We start from the raw sequence: 25,151 nt of genomic DNA, 5'->3' as shown, positions 1-25,151 counted from the left end.
TAGGGGTGAGCAAATGGGTAAATTCTGCCCGGAACCAATCTTGAATCAGCGTTGGACTGACCTTACCCAATCTGTTACAGGGTAGGATTTGTTTCCAAATTCTTGGAACCGACCCCCACCCAAGTTGGTTCTAGGGTCTAGGGGTTTACCTTACTCGAACCGACCTAATGAACTGGCCTTGGTTGAACTTGGTGGAACCAAACTTGCTTTGAAATAAACATCAAAATATTTTTAAGGATGTGGATATTTGAACCCAAGCACTCGTGATTACAAAAGCCATGGTCTCACTTGACAATTTAGTTACTTAAATGATTTAATAATATGTTTTCATTTTAATATTATAATAACCTGTACATTAAATTACTCAATTTAATCAACAAAGATAATATAAGATTTAAACTATATATTTCATTATTGAAAATCAATTTTTCAAAGGACATGTTTCATTTTTTTAAGGGGGAGACTAAAGAAAAAATAGGTTCTATGGGTAGACCTTAGAATTGACCCCAGAACTGCCAAAGCCAGAACAGACCTTGGAACAAACCTTCACATGATAAGTTCCAGGTTTTTCCATGAAACCGAACCAAACCGACCCATGCTCTTTCCTAGGTTAAAATATAGGGAATGAAGGCTTAAAAATGTTTCTCCATGGGGCTACACAACTGGGGGTGGGGGGGATATAGTTCAACAATCAACTTAGCTCGAGCTTTGCCAGCCATTATAGAGCCATAGGAATTTATGGGAATATATATAATTACAATTTAACAATCAACTTAGCTCGAGCATGGCCTGCTTCTACTCGGTAATGCTCTCCTATACCGAGATGAGCCATCAAAAGCCACACGACAGTGAGAAGCTCTCCACCTGCACTAAGTCTCTGGGCGTGGTAATATCCTCTACAATGGCTTGCTGCATAATACAACATCTCCATCCACACCAGACTCACGGTCTTCCACCTCTGCTCTTCACCCAACTTCTGCAATGCCTTTGCAAGCCTACATCCATCAAACAACGCAGATTTGCTTCTATCGCCTTTTACGTCCATGGGCGAAACACTAGTTTCCATGGGCACGGCCTCCAACTTCTTGCATGCAGTAGCTTCTTTGGTTACTTTCTCATGTCTGTGGAGAAATTTCTTGGCCTCAGCACGTGTCCCCAAATTTGATCTGCCCAATTCCTGCAGTCAACATGAATGGACGTGATATCAAAAGATATAACATATAATTCGATACTTCCCTACACATTTTCTTCTTGTTGCCGATAATTTTAGCTGAAGGTGAATTAGTTTCTTCATGGCTGTTTCTACTTTCCTCATCCAAGTAAAAGCAAATATCAGTGGCAATGTGCCAACGAAGAATGCTTTCGTCGAATTCCACCTCAATACTCCTATTGAGTTCCTTGGCAAACACCCTATCATAGTTGGGTAGTTGATTTACTTCTTCGAGTGCCGATTCACCTCTGCAAGTATTAAAATGCTTGTATGATGTGGAAGAAATGGAATGCAACTTCCTATTGAGGTCATCAAAGATGAACCTTTTAAGGCCATCGGTGACTTCTGTGTAGGTTCTATACCAATACTTGTCAACCATGTCTTCAATTTTGATGAATTTCAAGATTGTTTTCAAAATTGGGTGCTTTTCTTCTCTGAGGGAATAGTTGATAAGGTTGTACTGCGCCATTGAATTAGACCATCTTGATCTATCAGGCTTTCTGTAAATGGAAGAAGCGTTGAGAAGAAAGTCGGATAGTGATTTGGAGTGCTGCTTCATCCAAACGATGGTCCAATCTGACAAAAGCAATCGAATGAGCGACCAGATCTCTAGAGCAATTGCCCCTACCAGCAACACGTAGGTGATGGCTATGTCGATCTTCGAGAACCAGTGTTTCTCCATGAAGGAGAAGATGAAGAAGGCAGAAAGGATGGATGAAAGACTAAACATGCGGAGAATGCAGCCTAGGAGAGTATGGATCACAGCTGCCTTGGTGTAGAGCACATCGTACACATAACCAAGCTCAACCTCAATAACTTTGTAAGCTCTGGACCAAGTTTGCTTCAGGAAGTAGGATTGGCTCTCGTTCCTATCATGAAATGTCAGGATGAGATCTACAATAAGACGCTTGAACGTATTGAAGAAACGATAGGCATCAGACAGAAGCTCCACATCAACCTCAACATCCTTCTTGTTACCATTACCATGGCTATTATCATCTTGAAAATTAAGCAGCTGGATATCGGGTTCTCTCTCCCAGATTATCTCTGCATTTAGTCCTGCATTTTTCTTGGATGTGAATTCCTCCATGAATTTGGCATAGTTGGGCCCTGGATCTGGTTCAGTAACCATGGACTCTCTGAAATTTTCTCGGCTTGCAAGCATAAGAGCCCATATTCTCTCCACGTACTTGATGATTCCAGCAATAAACATTGGAATTGCAGGAATCCACACTTTTTTATCTGGGAATGATCTGATGAAGACATAACCTGCAACTATAGCTTGGAAGAGAAGTCCAAGCAAATGTCTTAACCAGAGTTCATTATCCTCTAGAGAGAAGGCAGTTATGGCGTCAGGTCCACCCAGATGTAGAAGAAGGAAAGGTGCCCAAAAAGCTACAAGGGCACGGTTTAGATCAGAAGGGTGATCTTTGGATGAATTGCCATCACAATCATCACCTTGACTGTTAGCTAGGACACCCAGGGCTAATGTTGCAGTCCAATCCGCCATTAAATAGGCCAACCAAAGACTGACAGCAACAAATTTAGCCACTGTACGCTTTCTGCTGCTTCCGAAGCGTATGAGGAGGATTTGAATGGAGAGGCTGAGAAGAACCAATGTCCTCAGCTCCCATTTGTTCCATAATCTCCTTAACGGTTCTGGAAACAATTCCATTATTAATTGCCCCTCTTTGCTCTTCTTTGGACCTGTAAATTAACAGGAGCAACAATTCAGAACTTGAGACTACACTCAACTCTTTGTGTTGTGTGCAGAAATGTGAAGACATGTACCACCAATCGTATAGACAGAAGCATCCCATTATGTTTCCCAAAACATTTTTTGCATTTTGAAATGCCTGAGGCACAGTATGGAAGGAGTACAAATGCAATGCAAATATGTATAGTACAAATACATATAGAATAATATAAAATACAAGGATTATGTATTTTTATACTCCTTCCAAACTGAGCCTAAAGGAATGATACAGGAAAGATTTGATTATAATTTTTTTTTTCCAATGTTTTCCGGAATCATAGTCAAACACATAACAATCTAAGAGTCAAAACACTTTTAAGCACCAAACGACAATGCTTCTTAATACAGTTTTCCGGTTCAAGTGTTGGAAACTTTCCCCCTATGTGGGAAAGTTATTTACCCACAAAGCAGATGGGTATCACTTTCTTGTATAACTGATATCTAGGAAAATAAACTTTCCCTGGTCCCTACATAAAGTTGAAAAAAAACATGGGATTCTTGGTCACTCGGAACCAAAATCCCATTGACCAACTTTTCCCCTTCTCCAAATCCAAATAAAGAACTCCCCCTAAGTAAGATTTCTAATACAATAATAGAACACTTAATTGATGCTAAATTAATAAACATTTCAATCAATGATAATTGATTTATTTAGGGGGCAATTGGAAAAGATTTGGTCTAATTTGATATGGTCCAATATGAGTCCATTACAAATGGACCTGGTCCAATCCAATCCCTTGAATACTTTGGACCATTTTGGAGTGGACTAATTCAATGTTTGGATTGCCCAATTTGTTCATGTTTGTTTTAATTTAGATTGGTTCCAACCCAATCCTTGTCCATTAACACCTACATTCTTATCTTCTATCAATGGACCATGTAGAAACCACTGATGTAGTCCCCACCTCTTTCTATTATACTCATGTACAACTATTAGTTATTTAAGTCAGTCCACAATTAGTTATTAGTCTTTTATTAGGATTTTATTTTTGCCATGTAAGCAGTCTTATCCTTACTTCAAAATTAATATAAATAGAAAGAGGGGGGCGGAAGATTAAGCATCCTCTTCTTTTCTAAAACACTTCCTTCAAATTCTTCTTCTCTTCTTCTCTCTTTGTCCTCTCATTCTCTCTTCTCATCTTCTTAATTTCATGTTGATTATACACCATAGCTTGGGCTGTTAGTAGCCTCATACGACTACATGGTATTAGATCCAACCTAGGAAATCTTATGATAATCTGACATGGCCGATTGTCCCAGAATTTCCTAGGGTTCAAAAATTTCCTACAAAAGGGATCATCGGCTGAATCTTGGAGATTGTTGGTGAAGCATCAGAGGATGACCAGCAATCAGGAAGAGTCAGAAGGAAGAACCCTCAAGATTAGGGTCCATACTTGATTTTGAAGGTTGCGGCCAGAGTTTTGCTGAAGTAAGCTAATCTTTGATATTTATCTATTAAAAAAATTACCTTTTCTAGTTATTTCAAAGGACAGTGATAGTGTGCGATCTAGAAGCTCCTAGCTAGAAGATGATGGACCCTAGTCATGCGGTGAGCTGGACCAAGCAGCAAGATAGAGGATCAAAGAACCTGGGGAGGCTAACTCGGCGAAGTCACTCCGATGCTTAAGTCAATATTGTATTATGGACGCGAGCTGAATGCTTGAGTGCTAGTGACCAACTAATCGCGCATACCAGAGTCTTGGGGGTTGATGCCCCTATATAGCTGAGATGTCGTAGGCCTCTTGAAACGTTCCCAAAATCTTCGGTCTGTGATGTTGGGATCCATTCTGCTTTTGTGTGCCTATGCCGAAGCGACTACGTCTTAGTTTGCCCATGCCAAAGAGGCGACTGTGCCTTAGCACACCTATGCCGAGGAGGTGACTAGGACTCATCTGCCCATGTCGAAGAGGCAACTGAGACTTATATTGTGTCGAGGTATTTTTTCAACTCGACACCATAGCCCTTAGGATCTGGGAGTGACTTATAGTCCTCTCTCCAATTCAACATCCTTTCGACCAGCTCGGTGGCCTTGTAGACTTAGTAAAATTTTGGTTCTGTTCGGAGTGGTTCTCTTATCAGTGCACCGATCTAGAGAGTTTTCATCGGATCGGACTCAGAAACCAAGTATGTGAACTATCTCCTCCATCGAGGCAGCTCGCTCTTCGATGTAGTCTGTTGGTTGCTCTAGCTCAACATCTTTTGTTAGTTTTGCCTTTTCCTTTAAGTGTAGCGACGTAGCACTTCCAAGACTCGAGCTGATCACCTCATACAACCCCTACTCCATAATTTTTCGGAAACTTCATCGCTAGATAGTATGTCAATACTATTGCACGTAAGACGCACTGGATGGGTAAACCTATGATCGTGTTGTAGGGGGACGAAATCGCGACCACTACGAAAGTATGCTCGAATCGCACGGCCACGTTCCTGCCTCCACTAGTATTATGACCTGACCAAGGGATATAACTTCCTCGTCATTGAACCCCACCAGGGGAGTGTTTGTTGGCTTCAAGTCCCTTTGCTTGATCTACAACTTGTCGAAAGCTCTCTTGAACAAGATGTCTGCCAAGCTGCCTAAATCCACTAAGATCTGCTTTACCTCGAAGTTATTTAAGATGAGCTTCACTACAAGAGAATCGTCGTGAGGGTACTATATCCCACACGCATCATTCTTAGTGAAGTATATCGTCTCCTCCACCCGAGGTCGCTACGGTGGGTTTTCTACTTCATGCTCGAGCTCTCTGACCAATGTCTTCCTCACCAACGTAGTGCACCTCACTACAATAGATCTACTAGTGGTCATATAGGTCACCCCGCAAGTCGGTCTTTCTTCAAGTAGCTATTGAGCTGGCTACCCGTTCTGTCTTCTCAACTCTTGAGCATCTCTCCTCCGATCTGCCTACCGATCTCCCTATTCTTTCTCTTAACACAAAATGTAGTTCTTCAGGAATCTGTGGCGATTGTGCTCTTCAATTTCATCATGGAGATTCTGACAATTCTCTGTATTGTGGCCATGGTTCCGATGAAAGTGACAGTATACATTCAGGTTCCTAGTGGTTGGATCTCCCTAAAGCCTGGGTGGCCATTTGACGAAGGAGGAGTCCTTAATTGCCATCAGGATCTCACCTTGCTTTGCGTTGAGGGAGGTGTAATTGGTTCTTTCTATAGAAGGGGTCCTGGATTGCCAACCCGACTTGTAGCTCCAGGAGGAGGACTTAATCCTCAAGCGAGGTGACTTGCTTCTTCTCTTTGGTGACTTGCTCTTCTTCCTTTTCTACTTGTTGCTATCCGTGCCTTCTTCTTCTCTCCTTGCTGGTTCTCTGGTTTCTGACTGGGTCCTTCTTCGGTGTTGATGAATCTTTCGGCCAACGTGAGAAACTCTGTAATGTTCTTCGACCTATTCACTCCGATGTACCACCTGAACTCCTTGTGCATGACTCCTTTTCGAGCTGTTGTGAGGCATACCATTGGGATGAGCTTTGGTATCTGTAAGCATGTTTCATTGAAACGTTTGATGTAGCTCGGGATCGACTCGCCCTCCCTCTGCACTACATTCAGAAGGTTGTCTTGTGACTTTGGGCACCTCTTACTTGTGATGAAGTGGGTCATGAACATGTCCACAAACTATGTCCAACTTCTGATGGAACCTCGCACGAGGTTCCTGTACCAAGCCCAGGCTAATCCTTTGAAAGTGGTGGAGAAAGCCACACACATGCATGCTTCATCTGCCCCGACGAGATGCATTTATGATTGGAACGCGTCTACATGGCCGTTGGGGTCGTAGGATCCGTCGTACTTGTCTAGTCGAGGTACTTTGAAGTCTTTTGGCATTGGGTGATAGGGGAAGATCGGACCAATAGTGCCGGAGTCGGTCGAGTAGCCACTGAGCTCACCTCCTCCCTTCCCTTGCTCTGATCCTGTGGCTAGCTATGTTTGGTTGAGGAATGACAAGTCTGCATGTGTGCTACCGACTTTGGTGTTGTCAGGTATTTCTATTTTGCTCTGAATGTTGAGGCGAGGTGAATCAAGGGTCCTTCTTCTCAATTCTTCTTCGTCGTGAGACCGGTGTTGGCTGTCGTGAGGTACCGAGGGGTCTCGTCTTGAGCCCGCACCTCGGGCCTCGATCTAACAATCATAGTTCTCATGTTGCAAAAGTTGTCGACTGTTCCTCCTAGGCTGGATGATCTCGGGCCTGTCTTTTGAGTTCCCCCTTTGAGAAACTTGGGGAGTGTGGTATTCATCTACTCTGCCCCAAGGTGGGGTCCAATCCCTGAAAGGGACCAGTACCTGCAAGGTTCTCTCACCCCCAAGGGGAAGATTGACAGGCGTTCTAATGATCCCAGTGCTGATTCTGGTTCTAGGTCTGTCCTTGATACTGACTTGTTGGCTGGTTTGGTTGTAATGGTGGAAACTGCTACTAGTGTTGTTGGTAGAAGTAATACTGCTAGAATTGCGAAAACTGATGCATCTGCTGCATTTGGAGTTGCATTGCTTTGACACTCTAAACGAGGTCATCAAACTGAGAATGTCCGACCCCAAGAGGGATCACCAAAGGCTCTGAAAAGGTGGTGCCCGCTTGGGGAAAAGGGACATTAATCCACTAAGTTGTTTGAGGTACTAACAGAGTGGGGATCCCTGAAGCAATCAAGGGAATAGTAAACTACCCAATAGTCACTGAGAGGCCTTGAGGGAGCGACGTCGAGTGGTCTTGCCCCCTAGTGACATTCATCTCAATGTTCTTACCAATGTTGGTAGAAGATGCCATTGAAAAGTGTAGAATAGATAAAGGTAGAGAAACTAGACTTTTTGTTGGTTTCCCACAAACGATGCCAACTGATAGTGCGTGATCTGGAAGCTCCTAGTTGGAAGATGACCTAGACCCTAGTCGTGTGGTGAGCTGGACCAAGCTGTAAGATAGAGGATTAGAGAACCCGGGGTGGCTAACCCGACAATGTCACTCCAATGCTTAAGTCAGTATTGTATTATGGATGTGAGCTAAATACTTGAATGCTAGAGTGATAGTGAACAAATAATCGCGTGTACATGAGTCTTGGGGGTTGAAATTAAATTAGCAAACTGTTAACAAAAGCTTTTTCACAGAAAACCCAGGCCCTATTAATGAAAGAAATTAAAGGAGCAGACTGTTAACAAAAGCAATTGAAACAACAGAGAACCCAGGATGAGAGAAATGCATTTTTCTCACTAATTTATTCAAAAGTCTTGAACCTAATAAATAGACAAATTCATAACAGAAAATGCATGTAAATAGGACTCCAAACAAACCCACGTTCTATCTGCACAATTAACTATGGACTCTGAACAAATTCATTATTCAAGTACCGTAACTAATCTCCTAAAGACTATGACTCATTAACTGAGACTACAACTAGAAACATAAACGTGTAGAAAACAATTATCTTAACAGGCGTATTGGGTGCTACTCTTCTATGCGCCGCTATTCATGGTGCTACCATAGAAAATATTTTATTCGAATATGGTGACGGTGCAAATACATTCCGTGCTTTTAACCCAACTCAAGAAGAAGAGACTAGGTTTTTTGGTCAATGGGAATCAAAATCCAATCAGTGTTGGATGACAAAGAAAGCAAGCTGCCAAATGTAAAAGAAATCAATACTATACCGATGAGAGTTAGCAACAAAAACTGCTTTCATTAGAAGAGTCTCTTGATGCAACAAAGGTCAATGACAATAACAGGGGATTTTCACCAATGTGTGAAGAAATCAGCCAAGGAGAGGCAAGAACCCGGAAATGATGCTAAAAAATAATAAAAAATAAAAAGGAAACAACAAAAATAGTTGTTGCATTTAAGAATTATAATTGCCATCAGCATTGTTTCATCCGATTGTCACGTTCATCCTTACCTACACGATGGCATGTTTTAGCATTAAAATTTTTACCAAAACTTGTTTTTATTGGTGAAGTAGGGTCTAGTTTAACTGGGATTGTAGGGTGCCTAATAACTTTTCACACCGTACCTTGGTCCCCCAACTCTAAGAATCTCTATTCCATTTGTGAAAGTTTCCAAGTTTTCTTAAATTCCCATTTCTTAAAAGTTTAGGTGGTGACTCCATCCATTCCATCTATATTCCACCATCTCCCCATCGGGTGATTATTGCTGCTTGAAGTTTAATAATTACAATCACCTCCCTTGAACTTTTATATACAGTTGCAATTTGCAAGTAAACCCCCTTTGGTGTATCTTAAGACATGAAATGGCCAAAATACTTACAGAAAAAAATAATATAAACTTTATAAACAACAAAAATCAAAGAGAATTTAAAATTGTAAGAAAGGACAAATTTAAAAATAAATCAATTTCATAAAAAAATATTTGAAGAATTTGAGGAACTGATTCATATGAAGAGAAAACTTGGAAAATAAGCATTTTTGTTAAAGATAACTACATAACTATAGAGAGGGTCTATGGGAGACTGACTGAAATTATCAAACTTAGAGGTAGTTTCGGCAACAACAGAAACTTAATCCACACTGGTCAGCAGTATCATGTCCAACGCCCCCATGAAACTTACATTAATTGCTTTGATTCCTTCTGGCCGGATTTCTTCCCATCCGAGGTGGCCAACGAAGAGCCCAGTCAAGAACTCCTTTTGTTTATTTCGGTGGGGCCTGAGGGACTTAGCTATGATAAAGAATTCGTGTTGTATCGCATTGACTTGACTTCTCAAGTCGTCGTCGTCGTCCTCCTCACTCCTCAGTATCGGCGTCTCTTCAGGAACCAGACCCTCAGTCTCAGAGTCATCACTGTTCTTCTTGAAAGGAGATGTCGAGTGAAGCATCTGGGCGGGAAGGCTTCATTCGTTTCCACGATCGATGGTCAAAGGCGGCCGAAGCCATCAATGGGAGCGAAAAGCATTCCGCTACGGTGAAAGAACAGATTAAGAGAATTGACAATGATCTCAAAGATATACAGAGATCACTCGAGTTAGTTAACAAATGGGGAAATTCTGTGGACGAAGTGTTCAAATCTCTCAACAACACAATAGGCAACTTCATCGACCGTCTTCAAGAAGAAACGCTGCTCATTTCCGCCGGCAGTATCGCCGAGTCCCAGAACAATCCCGTCACCAAACAAATCAAAAGCATCGCTCGGGAGGTTGGAAAAATCAAGTTTGGTGGGCAGCCCTTACAGAGGCTGCCCACTCTATCTCGTCCTGAAATCGACGAGAAAACAGATCGAACCAACAAGTGGCAAAGGCTCGAGAAAGAGGAGATAATGAAATATCCAGCTGTTTCTGATGCTCGGGCCATGTATGAACTTCTTGACCTGCAATTGAAACTCTGCTTTCTTTGCTTGTCCATATTCCCCGAGAATGAGATCATAAGGAAGAGATCTTTGGTCTATTGGTGGATAGGAGAAGACTTCGTGGTGGCTTCAGGTGGGAAAGAGGTTGAGGAGATTGGCGAGGAATGTTTCAAGAAGCTATGCGAGAGCGGTCTGCTCGAACCCATCTACGGTGGCCACAGTAGATTTCCTCACGGCTGCAAGCTGCATCCATGGATTCGGTGGATGGCAATTGACATTGCCAAGGAAACCATGTTCTTCGACTTCGACTCTGATGGAAAACCGAGCTCGGGCTCTCCTTGCCAATGCCCCCGACGCGCCTGTGTAGCGACGACCAAGGAGAGACGACCGGAGAAGGTTGATCTCGGTCAGGAGGGAAGCGAACTCCGGTCTCTGTTCAACATAGACGTACATTTCCTGGAATGTAAAGAAGAAGATTTCAAGAAGCTGACCAACTTAACGACACTGCAACTGGGGCGGTGGAAAGACAAGCCCAAATATCATATTGAAGTGATGAACACCAGCTTCTTGGATCACTTGGGTCTTCTCAAAAACCTGAGATTTCTCGGGCTACAAGGGATTTCAAGAATCACAAAGCTGCCGGACTCAATCCAAGAGTTGACGGAATTGATGGTCTTGGATCTCAGAGCATGTCATAATCTGGAGGAACTGCCGGCGGGGATCGCCTCCCTAAAGAAGCTGACCCACTTTGATGTGTCGTACTGCTACCTGCTGGAATACATGCCCAAAGGTCTCGGATCCCTTTCAGATCTTCAGTTCCTGGGTGGATTTGTAGTGAGCAGTTTAAGAGGGAAAGAAGCCTGCAAACTCAGCGATCTGTCGAGACTAGTGAAACTTCGGAAGCTTAGCCTAAGCTTAGCCGCATATACGACTTCAGAAGAAGAACTGAAAGCTCTAGGAAATATTAAACCCCTCAAATCTCTCACAATAACCTGGGGAGCAGCTTCCTCCCCGGTGGAAAAGAATGACGGACAATACCAGAACCAGAAGTGTTCCACGTCCACCAGAACAAGGAAGTCTACGACATCCAAACAATCTACAGCGATATCATCATTTGAGATATCCCTTCCTCCCAGTCTTACAAAGCTGGATCTCCGATGCTATCCAAAACCTGATGCACCAAAACTGCGTAGGGTCGAGGACGGAACGGCTTCGGAGGATTGCTTGAAGAAACTCTACTTCAGGGGTGGGAGCTTGAGCAGCCTACATGGAATAGAAGGTAAGGCGGTGTCCAAAGTGGAGGTAATCCGTCTAAGATTTCTACAGAAATTCAGTATGGTGAAGCCTGACCTGGAGAGAATTTCCCATCCACACCTGAAATATGTTGAGATTTTCAACTGTCGTCACATAGACGAATCATTTGCAGAAAATGGAACCGGAGATGGGATTGGACTGGACCAAGCCAGCACAAGCAATACTAATGCAAATTCTCATTCTCCGATTTTTTATAAAATCGTACCATGTCCTAGAAAACAGTGAGACAACGCAAGCTCAAGTTGGAATGGTTTTGAAGTTGCCTTTTTTTTTTCTGTTTAATTTCATCTTTGGTTTTGTTGTTCTGATGCAAGCTTATTGATAAAACTCTGTAGTAAGATCTTTTTTCGTTATGGTTGTTTGCTGTTCCTGTTCTGTAGGAAATCTCAATTTAGAAATTGATAAAACTCTGGATGGGTAGATGCAACCAAACATTTCGAAAAATTCAACAAATCCTCTAATCTCTGAATGCTCTCCCCTGTTTTCTCATGCCATGAAACCCATAAATCTCCTAGTGATAACTGATAAGCAATTGCTGATGCTTAGATATTCAGTCTGAATACTCTCTGAAACCTTTTTTTTTTTCCAGATAATCAAGTTTAGAACTGTATACCAGCACCTATGATAAGGATTATTGCCTAGAACAGCCAGGTTTTCATCACTTAATGTAATATATTTAAAATCTATAGTATACATTAATATAAAATAAAATTTATACTATATATCGGAACCCAATTACAAACCAATTGACAACTCTAGATGAAACATAACCTTTTTTAGTGACAAAAATAACTATAAACCCCTAATAAATTAAGAAAAGTTGTTTTACAGCCAATAATATAGAGCATTTGATATATTTTTCGTTGATCAGTCCATCCCAAGTCACACTCGTATCTATATATATATATATAACCCGTCTTCATTGGAAATCAGGGATAGAGGACAACTTTGAAAGTGTCCTGATAGATCGACACTACTTTGAAAGTGTAGCTCTTAGAATTTAAAAGTGTTTTAGCTTTAGATTTCTTTTCATTGAAAGTTTTGGCTTTGGATTAGTATGTTTTTTGACAACATCTCTAACCAAATGCTGAAAACACTTATTGTCAATTTTTTTTCCTACAGTTAGGGGTGTCAATAGTCTATCTGAAAACCCAAGGCTTGATCCGAAATCCGATACGATTATTTCAGATTTGGATAGTGTATTTATGTAATCAGATCAGATTTGGATTTGACCTCATCTGATCTAATTAAAATCCAAATCTGATTATAATATAATATTTATTAATTTTAATATATAGTTTTATATAATTATATTTAAAATTATAAAAATATATTCTATATATTATATTACAGGTGAATTTTATATATATAATAAATTTAGTGTTTTATATTTATATTAATTTATTATATATAAAGGTTAAAAAATAAATATTTTTTTAATTTTTCTGGTATTTTAGAAAATTTATAGCAGAATCAGATTAAATCCGAATCCGATCCAAGTCTGTTAAGATTCGAATTCGGATTCAAGTTCAAGTCTTTAAATCCGATCGGTATTTGGATCAGATTCTGATGTATGCTATCAGTAGTGGGATCAGTTCTGCATCCGATCTGAGTCCAATCTAATTACAACCCTAGGTATCAATGGGACTAAGCTTAGGTTGGACCCTAGCCAAATCAAAATCAATATGAACGAATTACATGAACCAATAAGATATATTGAATTGGATTGGTCAAATCTAATTTGGACGGTTCAGACATGGAACTGGATCAGTCCAGAAATATCCAAATTATTCATCCTATTGGATTGGATCACATTCAATTAATATCTGGTCCATTGTCAGCCTTACCGGCTACATTCCAACGCTCAAAAGCAAAACCTTATCCAGCAAAAGTAAATGATGGCCTTCCAAACGGAGCAAAAGTATTTGTATTTATACTCTTTCCAGCAAAAGCAAAACCTTATCCAGCAAATAATAAAATATAAATATATACAAAATATAAAGTTTTATACTTTACATATTTGTATTTGTACTCCTTCCAAACGGAGCAAAAGTAAATGAAAAGCCCAAAATGATGGCCCCAAACAAAATACATATGTACAGCTTATGATTCACTTTCCACCTTTCTTTTTCTTTGATAAGTCCCTTCTCATCTTTCTTTTTCTTTTCACAAAGTTTATTCAATAATTCAAACAGCATACAAACATGGGACCAGATGGGCTAAAACAAATCTGTGCTTATATTGCGTGGTTCCCATTTCAAAATGCAAAAATTCAAATTTAATTTTTCTATTTTCCTGTTTACTACTTCTCCTGCGACCCCACCTCTCTTTTCCTTTTTCTCTCGTTGTTTTCCTTTTCTCCCTTCCCCCTTCCATATTTATCTCTCTCGACTTTTCCCATCAAACATCAAGATTGGGACTCATCTTCAGACAAGAGAAAGCTTCAAACCCTTTTCTTTCTTTGATGTTTGCTGATGACACTTGTTAACTAGATTTTTAAACTTAGTTGAATGTCTTCATTGCAAGGTTTTCGTGGATTCTTAACTCTGGTTCTATAGCTCTTTGGCCATCAGAATATACAATTAGAAAAGTAACTCAAATATTTTCTCTTTTTCCATTTGATGAAGGGTGATTTGGCCCGACCTCATAATAGGGAGACACGTGTACATGACTTGATATAAATGACACCTTGACATGAACAGATCGGCACGTGGACATTACTTAACACAGGTGACAACTCAGCAAGCATCAGCTTGCTATAGAGCGAGCTCGAGTACACTGGTATCCCGAGTTGAAGTTACTTCGGGCTAAGATCATCCCAGTTCGCAAACTGGACAACAGCACCAAGTCCACGCCAGTCCGAACCCAAGCAAATGGACCACCTCGAAGACGACCTGCCTCTGGCAAAATCACCTCAGCACTACACCAGCAGCTCATCACAGGTAGCTCGCCACCAGGCAGTTCGCCGTCAATTAGCTCGCTACAAGGCAGCTCGTTATCAGGTAGCCTGGTGTCTTGCAGAAAGCTTCCTGCCTGACAGAACCATACCTACCAACCCTGAAGACTACACTCATGTCCCTCGCCTGGCGGCGCAGTAACTACCAACCCTGAAGGTTGTCCCCTGCCTGGCGGGACCGTACCTTACAACGATCGCATTAGCCCACCTGCTCCCCAGTCCTGATGATAACAGTCAGTCACTCTGAGACGTTACCTAACAACGGATCCTGTCACAGCAGGGATTTGGGATCAACCCCACCAAACCTGTTAGGGCGCCAGTATATAAAGACACCAACCCCCCTAGGGGCCAGGGTATTGCGTGATCTCCACTTCCTAGCTCTCTCATTTCCTTGCAACCTTATCTTCCAGCTCGCAACCAAGTACTAACTTAAGCATCGGAGTGCCCTCGCCAGGTGAACAACCCCGGATTCCTCAACTCTCTTCACGTAGGTCTTTCTCACCCGTTGCCGGTTAGGAGCAAAGTCACTTCTAGTTAGGAGTGTCCGAATTGCGCATCATCACCATTATTGCAGAATATATAAAAATTCAGAAGCGTGATCTGTAGAATGCAAAATCTGTTTTACTACTTTCTACATACTATTCAGATTGCTGATATTTTAGATTGTTAGTGAGTTCATGTCATATCTGGCTATACTTGCTTGCAACATTCTGATTTCTAGCCTGCTGTTACAGTAGAGTGATTTCTCAAGCAGATCAATCCCACATCATTTTAATTTCATTATCATCTCATTTCTGTTTTAGACTTTGTATTAATATATTATAGTTCCTTTTGGCTTGGTTCAGTTGCATTTTTGTTATCATAGGGTCTGTTTGATTCACAGTTGGAATCCGAACTGAAATGGTCCATTCCCTCCACCTGTTTGGTTCGGAAAAGAATTAGAATCAAACGAGAATCAGCTGGAATGGATTCTTATTCCCAAGAGAGGGGAGGGAATAACCATTCCACCAGGAATAGGAATGGGATTCCAGTTCCACCCAACCAAATGGTTGGACTTTCTTCCTGCAAATCAAACGGATCCTTAGATTTTTTTTTTCCTTCCATTTGTATAATTATATTCTTTTATCTTTGGCTTTGCTTGTAATCTGCTTGTGAATCCTCTTATATAATTACACCTACTGCTTGCATGTCTTCTATTTGCATCTTCATCTAGTTGGCTATTTCTGTAAGTATCATTTCTAAGCTACACTTATTTTCTATGTTCCATTTCTTTAATTACTTTTAAGGGTCCATTTGTTTCGTAGTTGGAATCGGAACTAAAATGACCCGTTCCCATAGTTTGTTTGGTTCAAACAGGAATGGGAATGGGAATTAGAATCAGCAGGAATAGGATTTCATTCTTAAGGGAGGAGTAGGGAATGGCCATTCCCTCAAATGAGGGAATGCCATTCCCGCAAAAATAGGATTGGGATTCCGATTCCATCCAACCAAAGAATTGAAATCGAAATAGCCCATTCCAATTCCAATTCCAGACCCTAATTCCTGCTAACCAAACGGGGCCTAAGTGTCACTCTTACTCCCTTTGATATCTTTGCTTGATTTGGATGATTCCATTTGCACCCGTTTAATCATTTCGATACATTTGCACCCAGCTCTTTATTTATGCTCACCTATTTGAGCGAATTGATTTATTTAGATTTATCTGTATATTTTCTGATTTGTGTGATTTCACTTATATACAATTGGTGCTACTGTTTGCAGGTCAAAGAAGGGCAAAGAGGGGCAATTAATGAAAGTATTTCCAGAACCATTAATGTGATTATGGAACGAATGGGAGCCGAGGGCATTGGTTCTTCTCAGCCTCGCCATTCAAATCTTCCTCATATTCTTCGGAAGCAGCAGAAAGAGTACAGTCGCTAAAGTAGTTGCTCTCACTCTTTGGTTGAGCTATTTATTGGCACTTTGGCAGATTGGACAGCAACTTTAGCCCTGGGTGTCCTTTCAAACAGTAAGGTGACGATGATGGTGAAGGTAATTCTAAAATTTATCCTTCTCATCCCAACCGTGCCCTTAAAGCTTTCTAGGCACCTTTTATTCCCGGATCAAAATGTCTAGATTCCTATAATCTCAATGTTTATCGCTGGTATTATTAAGTACGCATAGATGACATCATGGTTTTCAAAACCAGATCAGATGGGACGGTCGGACTGGAAAAAACGGTCAGGTGATCAGTTCAGTTTTACCCTAAAATCATTAATTTGCAAAAAATCGTTGATTTAGTCAGTAAACCATTGATTTAGGTAGCCGAACCATTTGAATGTTCAATGATTTTGGCCTTTTTTTTTTGTTAGAATGGACTATGATGAAGGGAAATTCGGCCCGACCTCACAATCGCTCGACACATGGCAAAAGCAAGCAGCTCGGGGCACTACTAGGAGCCTGAGCTCCCTACTAAGAGCCCGAAGTCACTATTGGAAACCCGAGGTCACTACTAGGAGCCCGAGCTCCCTACTAAGAGCCCGAGGTCACTACTGGAAGCCCGAGGTCAGTACTGGGAGCCCGAGCTCCCTACTAAGAGCCCGAGGTCACTACTGGAAGCCCGAGCTCCCTACTAAGAGCCCGAGGTCACTACTGGAAGCCCGAGGTCACTACTAGGAGTCCGAGCTCCCTACTAAGAGCCCGAGGTCACTACTGGAAGCTCGAGCTCCCTACTAGGAGCCCGAGCTCCCTACTAAGAACTCGAGCTCCCTGCAAGGAGCCCGAACTCTCAGGCCCTATGCCTCAAAAGGCCGTGACCCGAGCTGGCCCATGGCAACTCGGAACACTCCCCAAACCGAATTCAAGACTCTGTCTCGCTCGCCACTCCAGCACTCCGCCTCCGAAACACCAGGCTGGCCGAACGTACCTGACACCGAAGATATCCGTATCCAAGGGCGGCGCACCCGACTGATTCAGGATCTGACACTCGACGGCCACGCTTCAAACAGTCTCCTGCCACCGCCACCTACCACCATCGTCACCAGCCGCAGAGACGGCTCCGACAAAAGGAGTAGTGGCGGCTCTACCCTGCCAGAGGGGATGACGTCCGAACTGGCAGGAGCTCAGAGATAATCATGCCCGAACTGACAGGAGCCTGGAAATGAGTGCGCGAGGTGGTTATAAAAGGCTCCCTACCCCCCAAGAATGAGGTTTGCTAACTTTGCACTATCTGGTTTATCTTGCCTTTGAAGGATTCTAACTTGAGCTTCGGAGCCTTTACACCGGGTTCTCCCCGGAGCTTCTTCCATCTCCTCCGTTTCAGGTGCCCCACTACTCAACTCAGAGGCAAGATCGTTGACAGCTAAGACCGGCCAGATTGTGCATCATCAATTGGCGCCGTCTGTGGGAACGCTTCCAAAAGCCTCCCTCTAAAACTCTCATAACCTCTTTCTCCAAAAAACCCCAACACTCATGGCTTCTTCCGGTAGTGCTGGACGTAGCACGGAGATGAACATCACTGGGGAACACCCTCAAGTCCCCGTGGTGTGCATCGGACAGTTCACCATCCCCCTTTCGGTGGACGGGATCCCCAGCCTGAGTGCGCCACGAGCAGTGGCACCCATAAACCTTCCCATGAGTGTCCCCTCTCCATTCCCTATCGAAACAACATTCACTGAACCAACTGCTATTCCCCTGGCGACCAGCCGAAGCCAGTTTGACGACCTAATGCAGTGCATGCGGACAATGCAAGCCCAAATGCAGCAGTTTCAGCAGCATCAGCTCCAGCAACACCAAGTACTGCACCACCTCTCCCAATACCACTACCAGCAGCAGTTCCCCCAACTGCCCATCAACCAACCGCAGCTCCCGCCTCGGCACCCCACCTCAAGGCCGGTCAAGGCTTCCCCCCAGGATGGATACCGTCACCGAGCTGCCTCTCGATTCCAAAACCCCCCTAACAGCCAAGCCTCGTCCCCAGGCCGAAGGGAAAGAATCGCCCCCACATTGAAACTCGCAGGCAGGTCCGGGACCTCGCCCGCAAAATCAGCACCTCGGCACTCTAAGCCCGAGTTCCCACTCTCAGAGAACCGATTTAGCGCCTTAGCAGCAGACTGCCAGCATTCTGGGCCCATCGAGCTCGGCAACAAGGAGGCCAGCAGCGCCAGTACCAGGCCTACCCAACGAAGGCGTCGGCGAAGTCGCTGAACCGCCACCCGTGTTCTGCCCGAGCTCCGAGGTAAAGAAGAGAGAAGCTCGGACGAGGTAAAAGCTACCCCTGTTCTCTCGGTTCCATCCCCCCTCTCATAAGAACTCCTTGCAGTCCCCATGCCCAGAGACTTCAAACTCCTTCCTTTAGACAAGTATGACGGGTCCTTCGACCCCAGCGACCACGTTGACGCTTTCCAATCCCAAATGCATCTGGCAAGGGCCAGTGAGTCGTGCATGTGCGTGGCCTTCACCACCACTTTCAGGGGGGTGGCCCGCACCTAGTACAGAAACTTGGCCCCCAGGTCAATAAGAAGCTGGACCCAGTTCGTGCAGGTCTTCACCACACACTTCGTTACCAGCAAGCGGTGCCCCAGAACCGAGGAAAGCATCTTCGGAGTGGTTCAGAAGGAAGGAGAGCCCATTCGGGGCTACATCAAGCGGTTCAATGACGCGTGTTAGTAGATACTGCGACTAGACCCCGCGGTACAGCTCGCGGTGGCTAAGAGAGGAGTAACACACAAGGAGTTCAGATGGCACATGGTAGCAAGCCAGCCCGCGACCATGGCCGAATTCCTCGAGCTCGCAGACAAGTTCATGAGAACAGAGGAAGAAATAGGCACGGGCGGTAAAAGGAAGAGAGAAGGCGAGCCCTCTAACCCAGGTGATAGGAGAGACCCGGCCCGAGAAGCGAGGCCGAACCAGCCGTCCCGAGCTCCCATAGTAGCTCGGACAGACTACACCCCCTTGAACACAAGGTGAACTGAGATCTTGATGACGATCAAGGACGCCCCATACGTGAAATGGCCACCTCGCCTAAAGGGGAACCCTAACGAAAGAAACAAAAATTTGTACTGTAGTTTCCATAAAGATCACGGTCATAGTACCGAACAATGTAAAAATCTCCGGGATGAGATAGAAGGACTCATCCGTCACAGGTACTTAAGAAATTTCGTACAGCATAATAATAATAACAATAATAATAATGCAGGCTGACAAGGGAAGCACGGTAAGGACGCTCCCGAGTCCAACAGCAGGCCAGCCGAACCATCGCAGAGACAGCCTCTAAAGAGAGGCCAGTTCGCGGAACCATCCATGTAATAGTGGGAGGTTTGGTGGTAGCGGGATGCACTTCGGCAGCGGCTCGGACGTCAGTTCGCGAAGTGACCCGAGAAGAACAGAACCCTCCAAAGAGGTCGAAGGCGGGAGAACCGATCTCCTTAACAGAAGACGATGCGCGAGGAGTCCATTACCCCCATGATGATGCACTTGTCATAAAACTAAGGATCAGCGACTTCGAAGTCAGATGCGTGCTTGTGGATTCAGGTAGCTCGGCAGACATCCTCTTCAAGTCGGCATTTGACCAACTTCGGTTGTAGAGGCGCGAGCTAAAACCCACGAACACTCCCCTGGTGGGCTTCAGCGGCGAGGAAGTCAGGCCCCTTGGGAAAATAACAGTACCTGTGGAAGTCGGCACGTGGCCTTGTGCAGTCAGACTCAACCACGACTTCCTGGTGGTCGCGACCCCCTCCCCATACAATGCCATAATAGGGCGGCCGATCACGCATATCCTATGAGCGGTGGTCTCCACCTACTATTTGGCCATGAAGTTCCCTACAGACTTCGGTGTGGGGGTAGCGCGGGGCGACCAGCTCGAGTCCTGCAAGTGTTACGTTGCTGCCCTGAAGGGAAAATCCAAGGTGGCCGACGACCTCGATCTAGAGCGGCTTGCGGAATTAGGCGAGGAATCAGCTTCGCCCACAGAGGAAACAGTCACAATCCCGACCTCGCCTACGGACCCAGCACGCACACTTCAGATCGGAGCTTCCGTCAAAGAACCCCTACGGACCGAACTGGTGAGTTTTTTACTTCGAAATTTAGATATTTTTGCATGGTCCGCGGCCAATATGCCCGGCATTGATCCTGGCCTTATAACTCACAAACTTAACACTAACCCTGTAGTCAGACACGTTAGACAGAAGAAACGGAACTTAGCCCCTGAACGCTGGAGGGCAGTCGACGAAGAGGTCGAGAAGCTCCTCGCGGCAGACTTCATTAAGGAAGTCCACTACTCGAGCTGGGTGGCCAACCCTGTGCTGGTAAAAAAGGCGAACAGCAAGTGGCGCATGGGCGTCGACTACACCGACCTGAACCGAGCTTGCCCAAAAGACTGCTTCCCCCTCCCTAGAATTGACCGCCTAGTGGACGCGACCTCGGGACATGAATTGCTAAGCTTCCTGGATGCCTACTCAGGCTACAACCAAATCTGGATGGACCAGTCCGATGAGGAAAAGACCAGCTTCATAACCGAGTTCGGTCTATACTGTTACAAGGTCATGCCCTTCGGATTAAAAAATGTCGGGGCAACCTTCCAAAGACTTGTAAATAGGTTGTTTCGGCCCCTAATTGGCACAAAGATAGAGTGTTATGTAGATGACATGGTCGTCAAGACACAGTTTTTGCAAGAATTAATACAAGACTTGGATTTTGTCTTCCAAATCCTGCGTCAGTTTAGCATGAAGTTGAACCCCAACAAATGTGTCTTTGGCGTCACCTCGGGCAAATTCCTAGGCTACATTGTCAATCGACATGGTATCGAGGCCAACCCGGACAAGATAAAAGCCATCCTGGATATAAGACCACCCCGGAAAGTAAAAGAAGTTCAGAGGCTAAACAGTCGCATAGCCGCTCTAAGCCGCTTCATGTCCAAGTCAGCAGATCGTTGCCTACCCTTCTTCAAAGCAATCAAAGGCAAAGGGTTCGAATGGACCCAAGACTGCCAGCTCGCGTTTGGTGAGCTAAAAGGTTACCTCGCCAGCGTGCCAACCTTAGCTCGGCCCGAGGAGGGCGAGGTCTTAGAACTGTACCTCTCGGCAAGCGACGAGGTGGCCAGCTCGGTACTAGTAAAGGAAACAGACCGGGTCCAACGACCCATATATTATGTTAGTAAAATCTTGCAGGGAGCAGAGACAAGGTACCCGCAGATAGAAAAGCTAGCGTATGCACTGGTGATAGCAGCACAGAAACTCTACCCGTATTTCCAGGCTCACACCGTCATCGTCCTGACCGACAAACCTCTGAGACAAGTCTTACTAAAACCCGAGGTGTCTGGTCGACTGACGAAATGGGCCATCGAACTCAGCGAGTACGATCTCCAGTTCAAGCCAAGAACTGCCATCAAGGCCCAAGCCTTGGCAGATTTTATTGCAGAATGCACGTTTAGCCTCGAAGCCCCTGAGCCGTCGAGCCCAAGATCCCCAGTTCAGGTGAGCTCGGAGCTCCCAAGCCAGTCGAGTCCGAACCCTGTGAAGTAGCAGCCAGTGTAGCATCTCTCCTGGTTAGACCAAGCGCGAACTGGGATGTGGAGCCCTGGATCCTTCACGTAGATGGCTCCTCGAACCAGCAAGGCAGCGGGGCTGGAATAGTATTACGCGGCCCAAGCGGAACAAAGCTGGAATACGCACTACGCTTTGAGTTCGCGGCGTCCAACAACGAGGCAGAGTACGAGGCACTGATAGCTGGGCTGAACCTAGCACACAAGGTTGGAGCAAAGCACGTCGTTATCTGCAGTGGTTCCCAGCTCGTGGTCAACCAAGTTACAGGCGAATACGAAGCGCGCGAGCTCACAATGATCGCATACTTGGTAAAGGTAAATGAGGCTCTGCTCAACTTCCGATCACACTTCATCAAGCAAATCTCGAGGTCAGAGAACACTGAGGCCGACGCCCTATCCCGACTAGCCAGCATGAGCCACAACACCATGAGAACCGTGTACATAGAGGACTTACCTCGGCCTAGCATTCTTATAGGGGTAGAGGAGGTCGCTCCCGTCCGTGAAGCAGAGCCGAGTTGGATCGACCCACTCGCAAGCTTCTTGTTTGACGGAACCCTCCCTGCGGACCGCAATGCAGCCAGGAGGGTGCAGCGCCAAGCAGCCAAATACGTCATAATAGACGAACGGTTGTACCGACGGTCCTATACACTCCCCTACCTGCGTTGCTTGCAACCTGCCGAAGCCGAGCTCATACTCCGCGACACTCATGAAGGTCTGTGTGGCGGACACCTGGGGGGCAAAGCCCTCGCACAAAAGGCACTTCGACAAGGATACTACTGGCCAACAATGAAGGCAGAGGCTATCGAGCTCGTCAAAAAATGCGACAAGTGTCAGAAGCATGCCAACATCCACCATCAGCCCGCCGCCGAGCTCAAGTACCTCACCAGTCCATGGCCCTTCGCGCAATGGGGCATCGACCTCCTGGGGCCATTCCCGCCAGCAACAGGTGGGAGGAAATTCCTAGTGGTAGCAGTAGATTATTTCACAAAATGGATAGAAGCTGAACCCCTGGCAACAGTTACAGCCCGAAACATGCAGAACTTCTTTTGGAAGAACATTGTATGTCGCTTCGGGCTACCTCGGGTACTGATCTCCGACAACGGCAAACAGTTCGAGGATATCAAGTTCCAAGAATGGTGCCAAAGTATGGGAATTAGTTAGAACTTCACTTCGCTCGTGCACCCGCAGGCAAATGGCCAAACAGAAGTAATGAACAGAGCCATCCTCCGCGGACTGAAAGCACGACTAGACCGAGCCAAAGGGTTGTGGGCAGACAAACTACCAAGTGTTCTATGGGCTCACCGAACCACGGAAAAAACCGCCACAGGAGAGACCCCCTTTAACCTCACCTACGGCACCGAGGTGGTGATCCCGGTGGAAATCGAAGTACCTACGCTGCGACTAGAAGCATACGACGAACAGACAAACGAGGGCGAGTTACGCACCAACCTCGACCTACTGGATGAGGTGAGAGACCTCGCGCACATCCGAACTGCGGCCTACCAGCAAAGGGTAGCTCGATACTATAACGCCAGAGTAAAGAAAATGAACTTCCGCATCGGTGACTTGGTTCTCCGTAAGGTCATGGTGCCCAAACCCGGCGTAGGGAAACTTGGACCAAATTGGGGACCCTACAGAGTAAAGAAAGCACTCGGGGGGGCATACAAGCTTGAAACCCTGGAAGGAAAACAAGTACCCCGAGCATGGAACATCGTCAACTTAAGAAGGTACTACCTATGAACCACCAAGGCAAGTACCCCGAAGCCGAGGTAAAAAACGAACTAAAGGACCGAAATGGTCAGTTCGGCAAAAAACACAGCTCGAAGACAGGACAAACCAACACTAACAAAAAGCCATTTCATTTCAAATAATGAGGTGTACATTCAAAAAAAAAAAGCGATTTCATTTTACAAATCGGGGGCTACTTCATCATCAGAAGCCACTTCGACAACATCCGAAGGCCCTGCCTCCTCCTCGGAGCCCGGTTCAGCATCCGCAGCATCGGCCATCTCTCGAGTAATGCGCGAAGTGGATATGGCGCTGGTGTCAAGCTCGGGATACGTATTCCGGATCATCCACTTAGCTTGAAACCCCTCCCGTAGGAGTCCACCATCAGATCATCGAAACCCGGTGAAGCAATATAATCATCAATTTAAGACTACCGTCACGTCTTCCAAACGCACGCCTTTTTGAAAATCAAATTAAAGTGCGCGCCATCAGTTGAGTAAAAATTCAAACGGGCCAAAATCCTCCTGCTACCTTACGAACTCCCCGCGCAAGACAGGACCCTTAGCGCAGGGAGTGGGGGGCAATTGATGAAGGGAAATTCGGCCCGACCTCGCAATCGCCCGACACGTGGCAAAAGCAAGCAGCTCGGGGCACTACTAGGAGCCCGAGCTCCCTACTAAGAGCCCGAGGTCACTACTGGAAGTCCGAGGTCACTACTAGGAGCCCGAGCTCCCTACTAAGAGCCCGAGGTCACTACTGGAAGCCCGAGGTCAGTACTAGGAGCCCGAGCTCCCTACTAAGAGCCCGAGGTCACTACTGGAAGCCCGAGCTCCCTACTAAGAGCCCGAGGTCACTACTGGAAGCCCGAGCTCCCTACTAAGAGCCCGAGGTCACTACTGGAAGCCGGAGGTCACTACTAGGAGCCCGAGCTCCCTACTAAGAGCCCGAGGTCACTATTGGAAGCCCGAGCTCCCTACTAGGAGCCCGAGATCCCTACTAAGAACCCGAGCTCCCTGCAAGGAGCCCGAACTCTCAGGCCCTATGCCTCAAAAGGCCGTGACCCGAGCTGACCCATGGCAACTCGGAACACTCCCCAAACCGAACTCAAGACTCCGTCTCGCTCGCCACTCCAGCACTCCGCCTCCGAAACACCAGGCTGACCGAACATACCTGACACCGAAGATGTCCGTATCCAAAGGTGGTGCACCCGACTGATTCAGGATCTGACGCTCGATAGCCGCGCTTCAAACGGTCTCCTGCCACCGCCACCTGCCACCATCGTCACTAGCCGCAGAGACGGCTCCGACAAAAGGAGCAGTAGCGGCTCTACCCTGCCAGAGGGGATGACGTCCGAACTGGCAGGAGCTCAGAGATAATCATGCC

General features: G+C 45.4%; 2 protein-coding genes across 2 annotated transcripts; one reads left to right on the top strand and one right to left on the bottom strand.

Annotated features, from left to right (window-relative positions):
- Positions 1-436: 436 nt before the first annotated feature.
- LOC104593692 (uncharacterized) lies at positions 437-9,653 on the bottom strand. Its single transcript, XM_019197066.2, has 2 exons — positions 9,518-9,653; positions 437-2,917 (listed from the first exon to the last, which is right to left on the bottom strand). Exon 2 carries the CDS (start codon positions 2,883-2,885, stop codon positions 1,143-1,145), a length of 1,743 nt encoding a protein of 580 aa, XP_019052611.2. The 5' UTR covers positions 2,886-2,917; positions 9,518-9,653; the 3' UTR covers positions 437-1,142.
- Positions 9,654-9,768: 115 nt separating this feature from the next.
- LOC148790278 (uncharacterized) lies at positions 9,769-16,441 on the top strand. Its single transcript, XM_088892251.1, has 2 exons — positions 9,769-11,553; positions 16,283-16,441. Exons 1-2 carry the CDS (start codon positions 9,769-9,771, stop codon positions 16,439-16,441), a joined length of 1,944 nt encoding a protein of 647 aa, XP_088748377.1.
- Positions 16,442-25,151: the final 8,710 nt, after the last annotated feature.

This window comes from Nelumbo nucifera, chromosome 7, assembly GCF_055504915.1.
Source record: "Nelumbo nucifera cultivar China Antique chromosome 7, China Antique-T2T, whole genome shotgun sequence".
Taxonomy (NCBI): domain Eukaryota; kingdom Viridiplantae; phylum Streptophyta; class Magnoliopsida; order Proteales; family Nelumbonaceae; genus Nelumbo; species Nelumbo nucifera.
The sequence above is the reverse complement of the archived record's forward strand: the minus strand, read 5'-3'. Positions and strand labels throughout refer to the sequence as shown.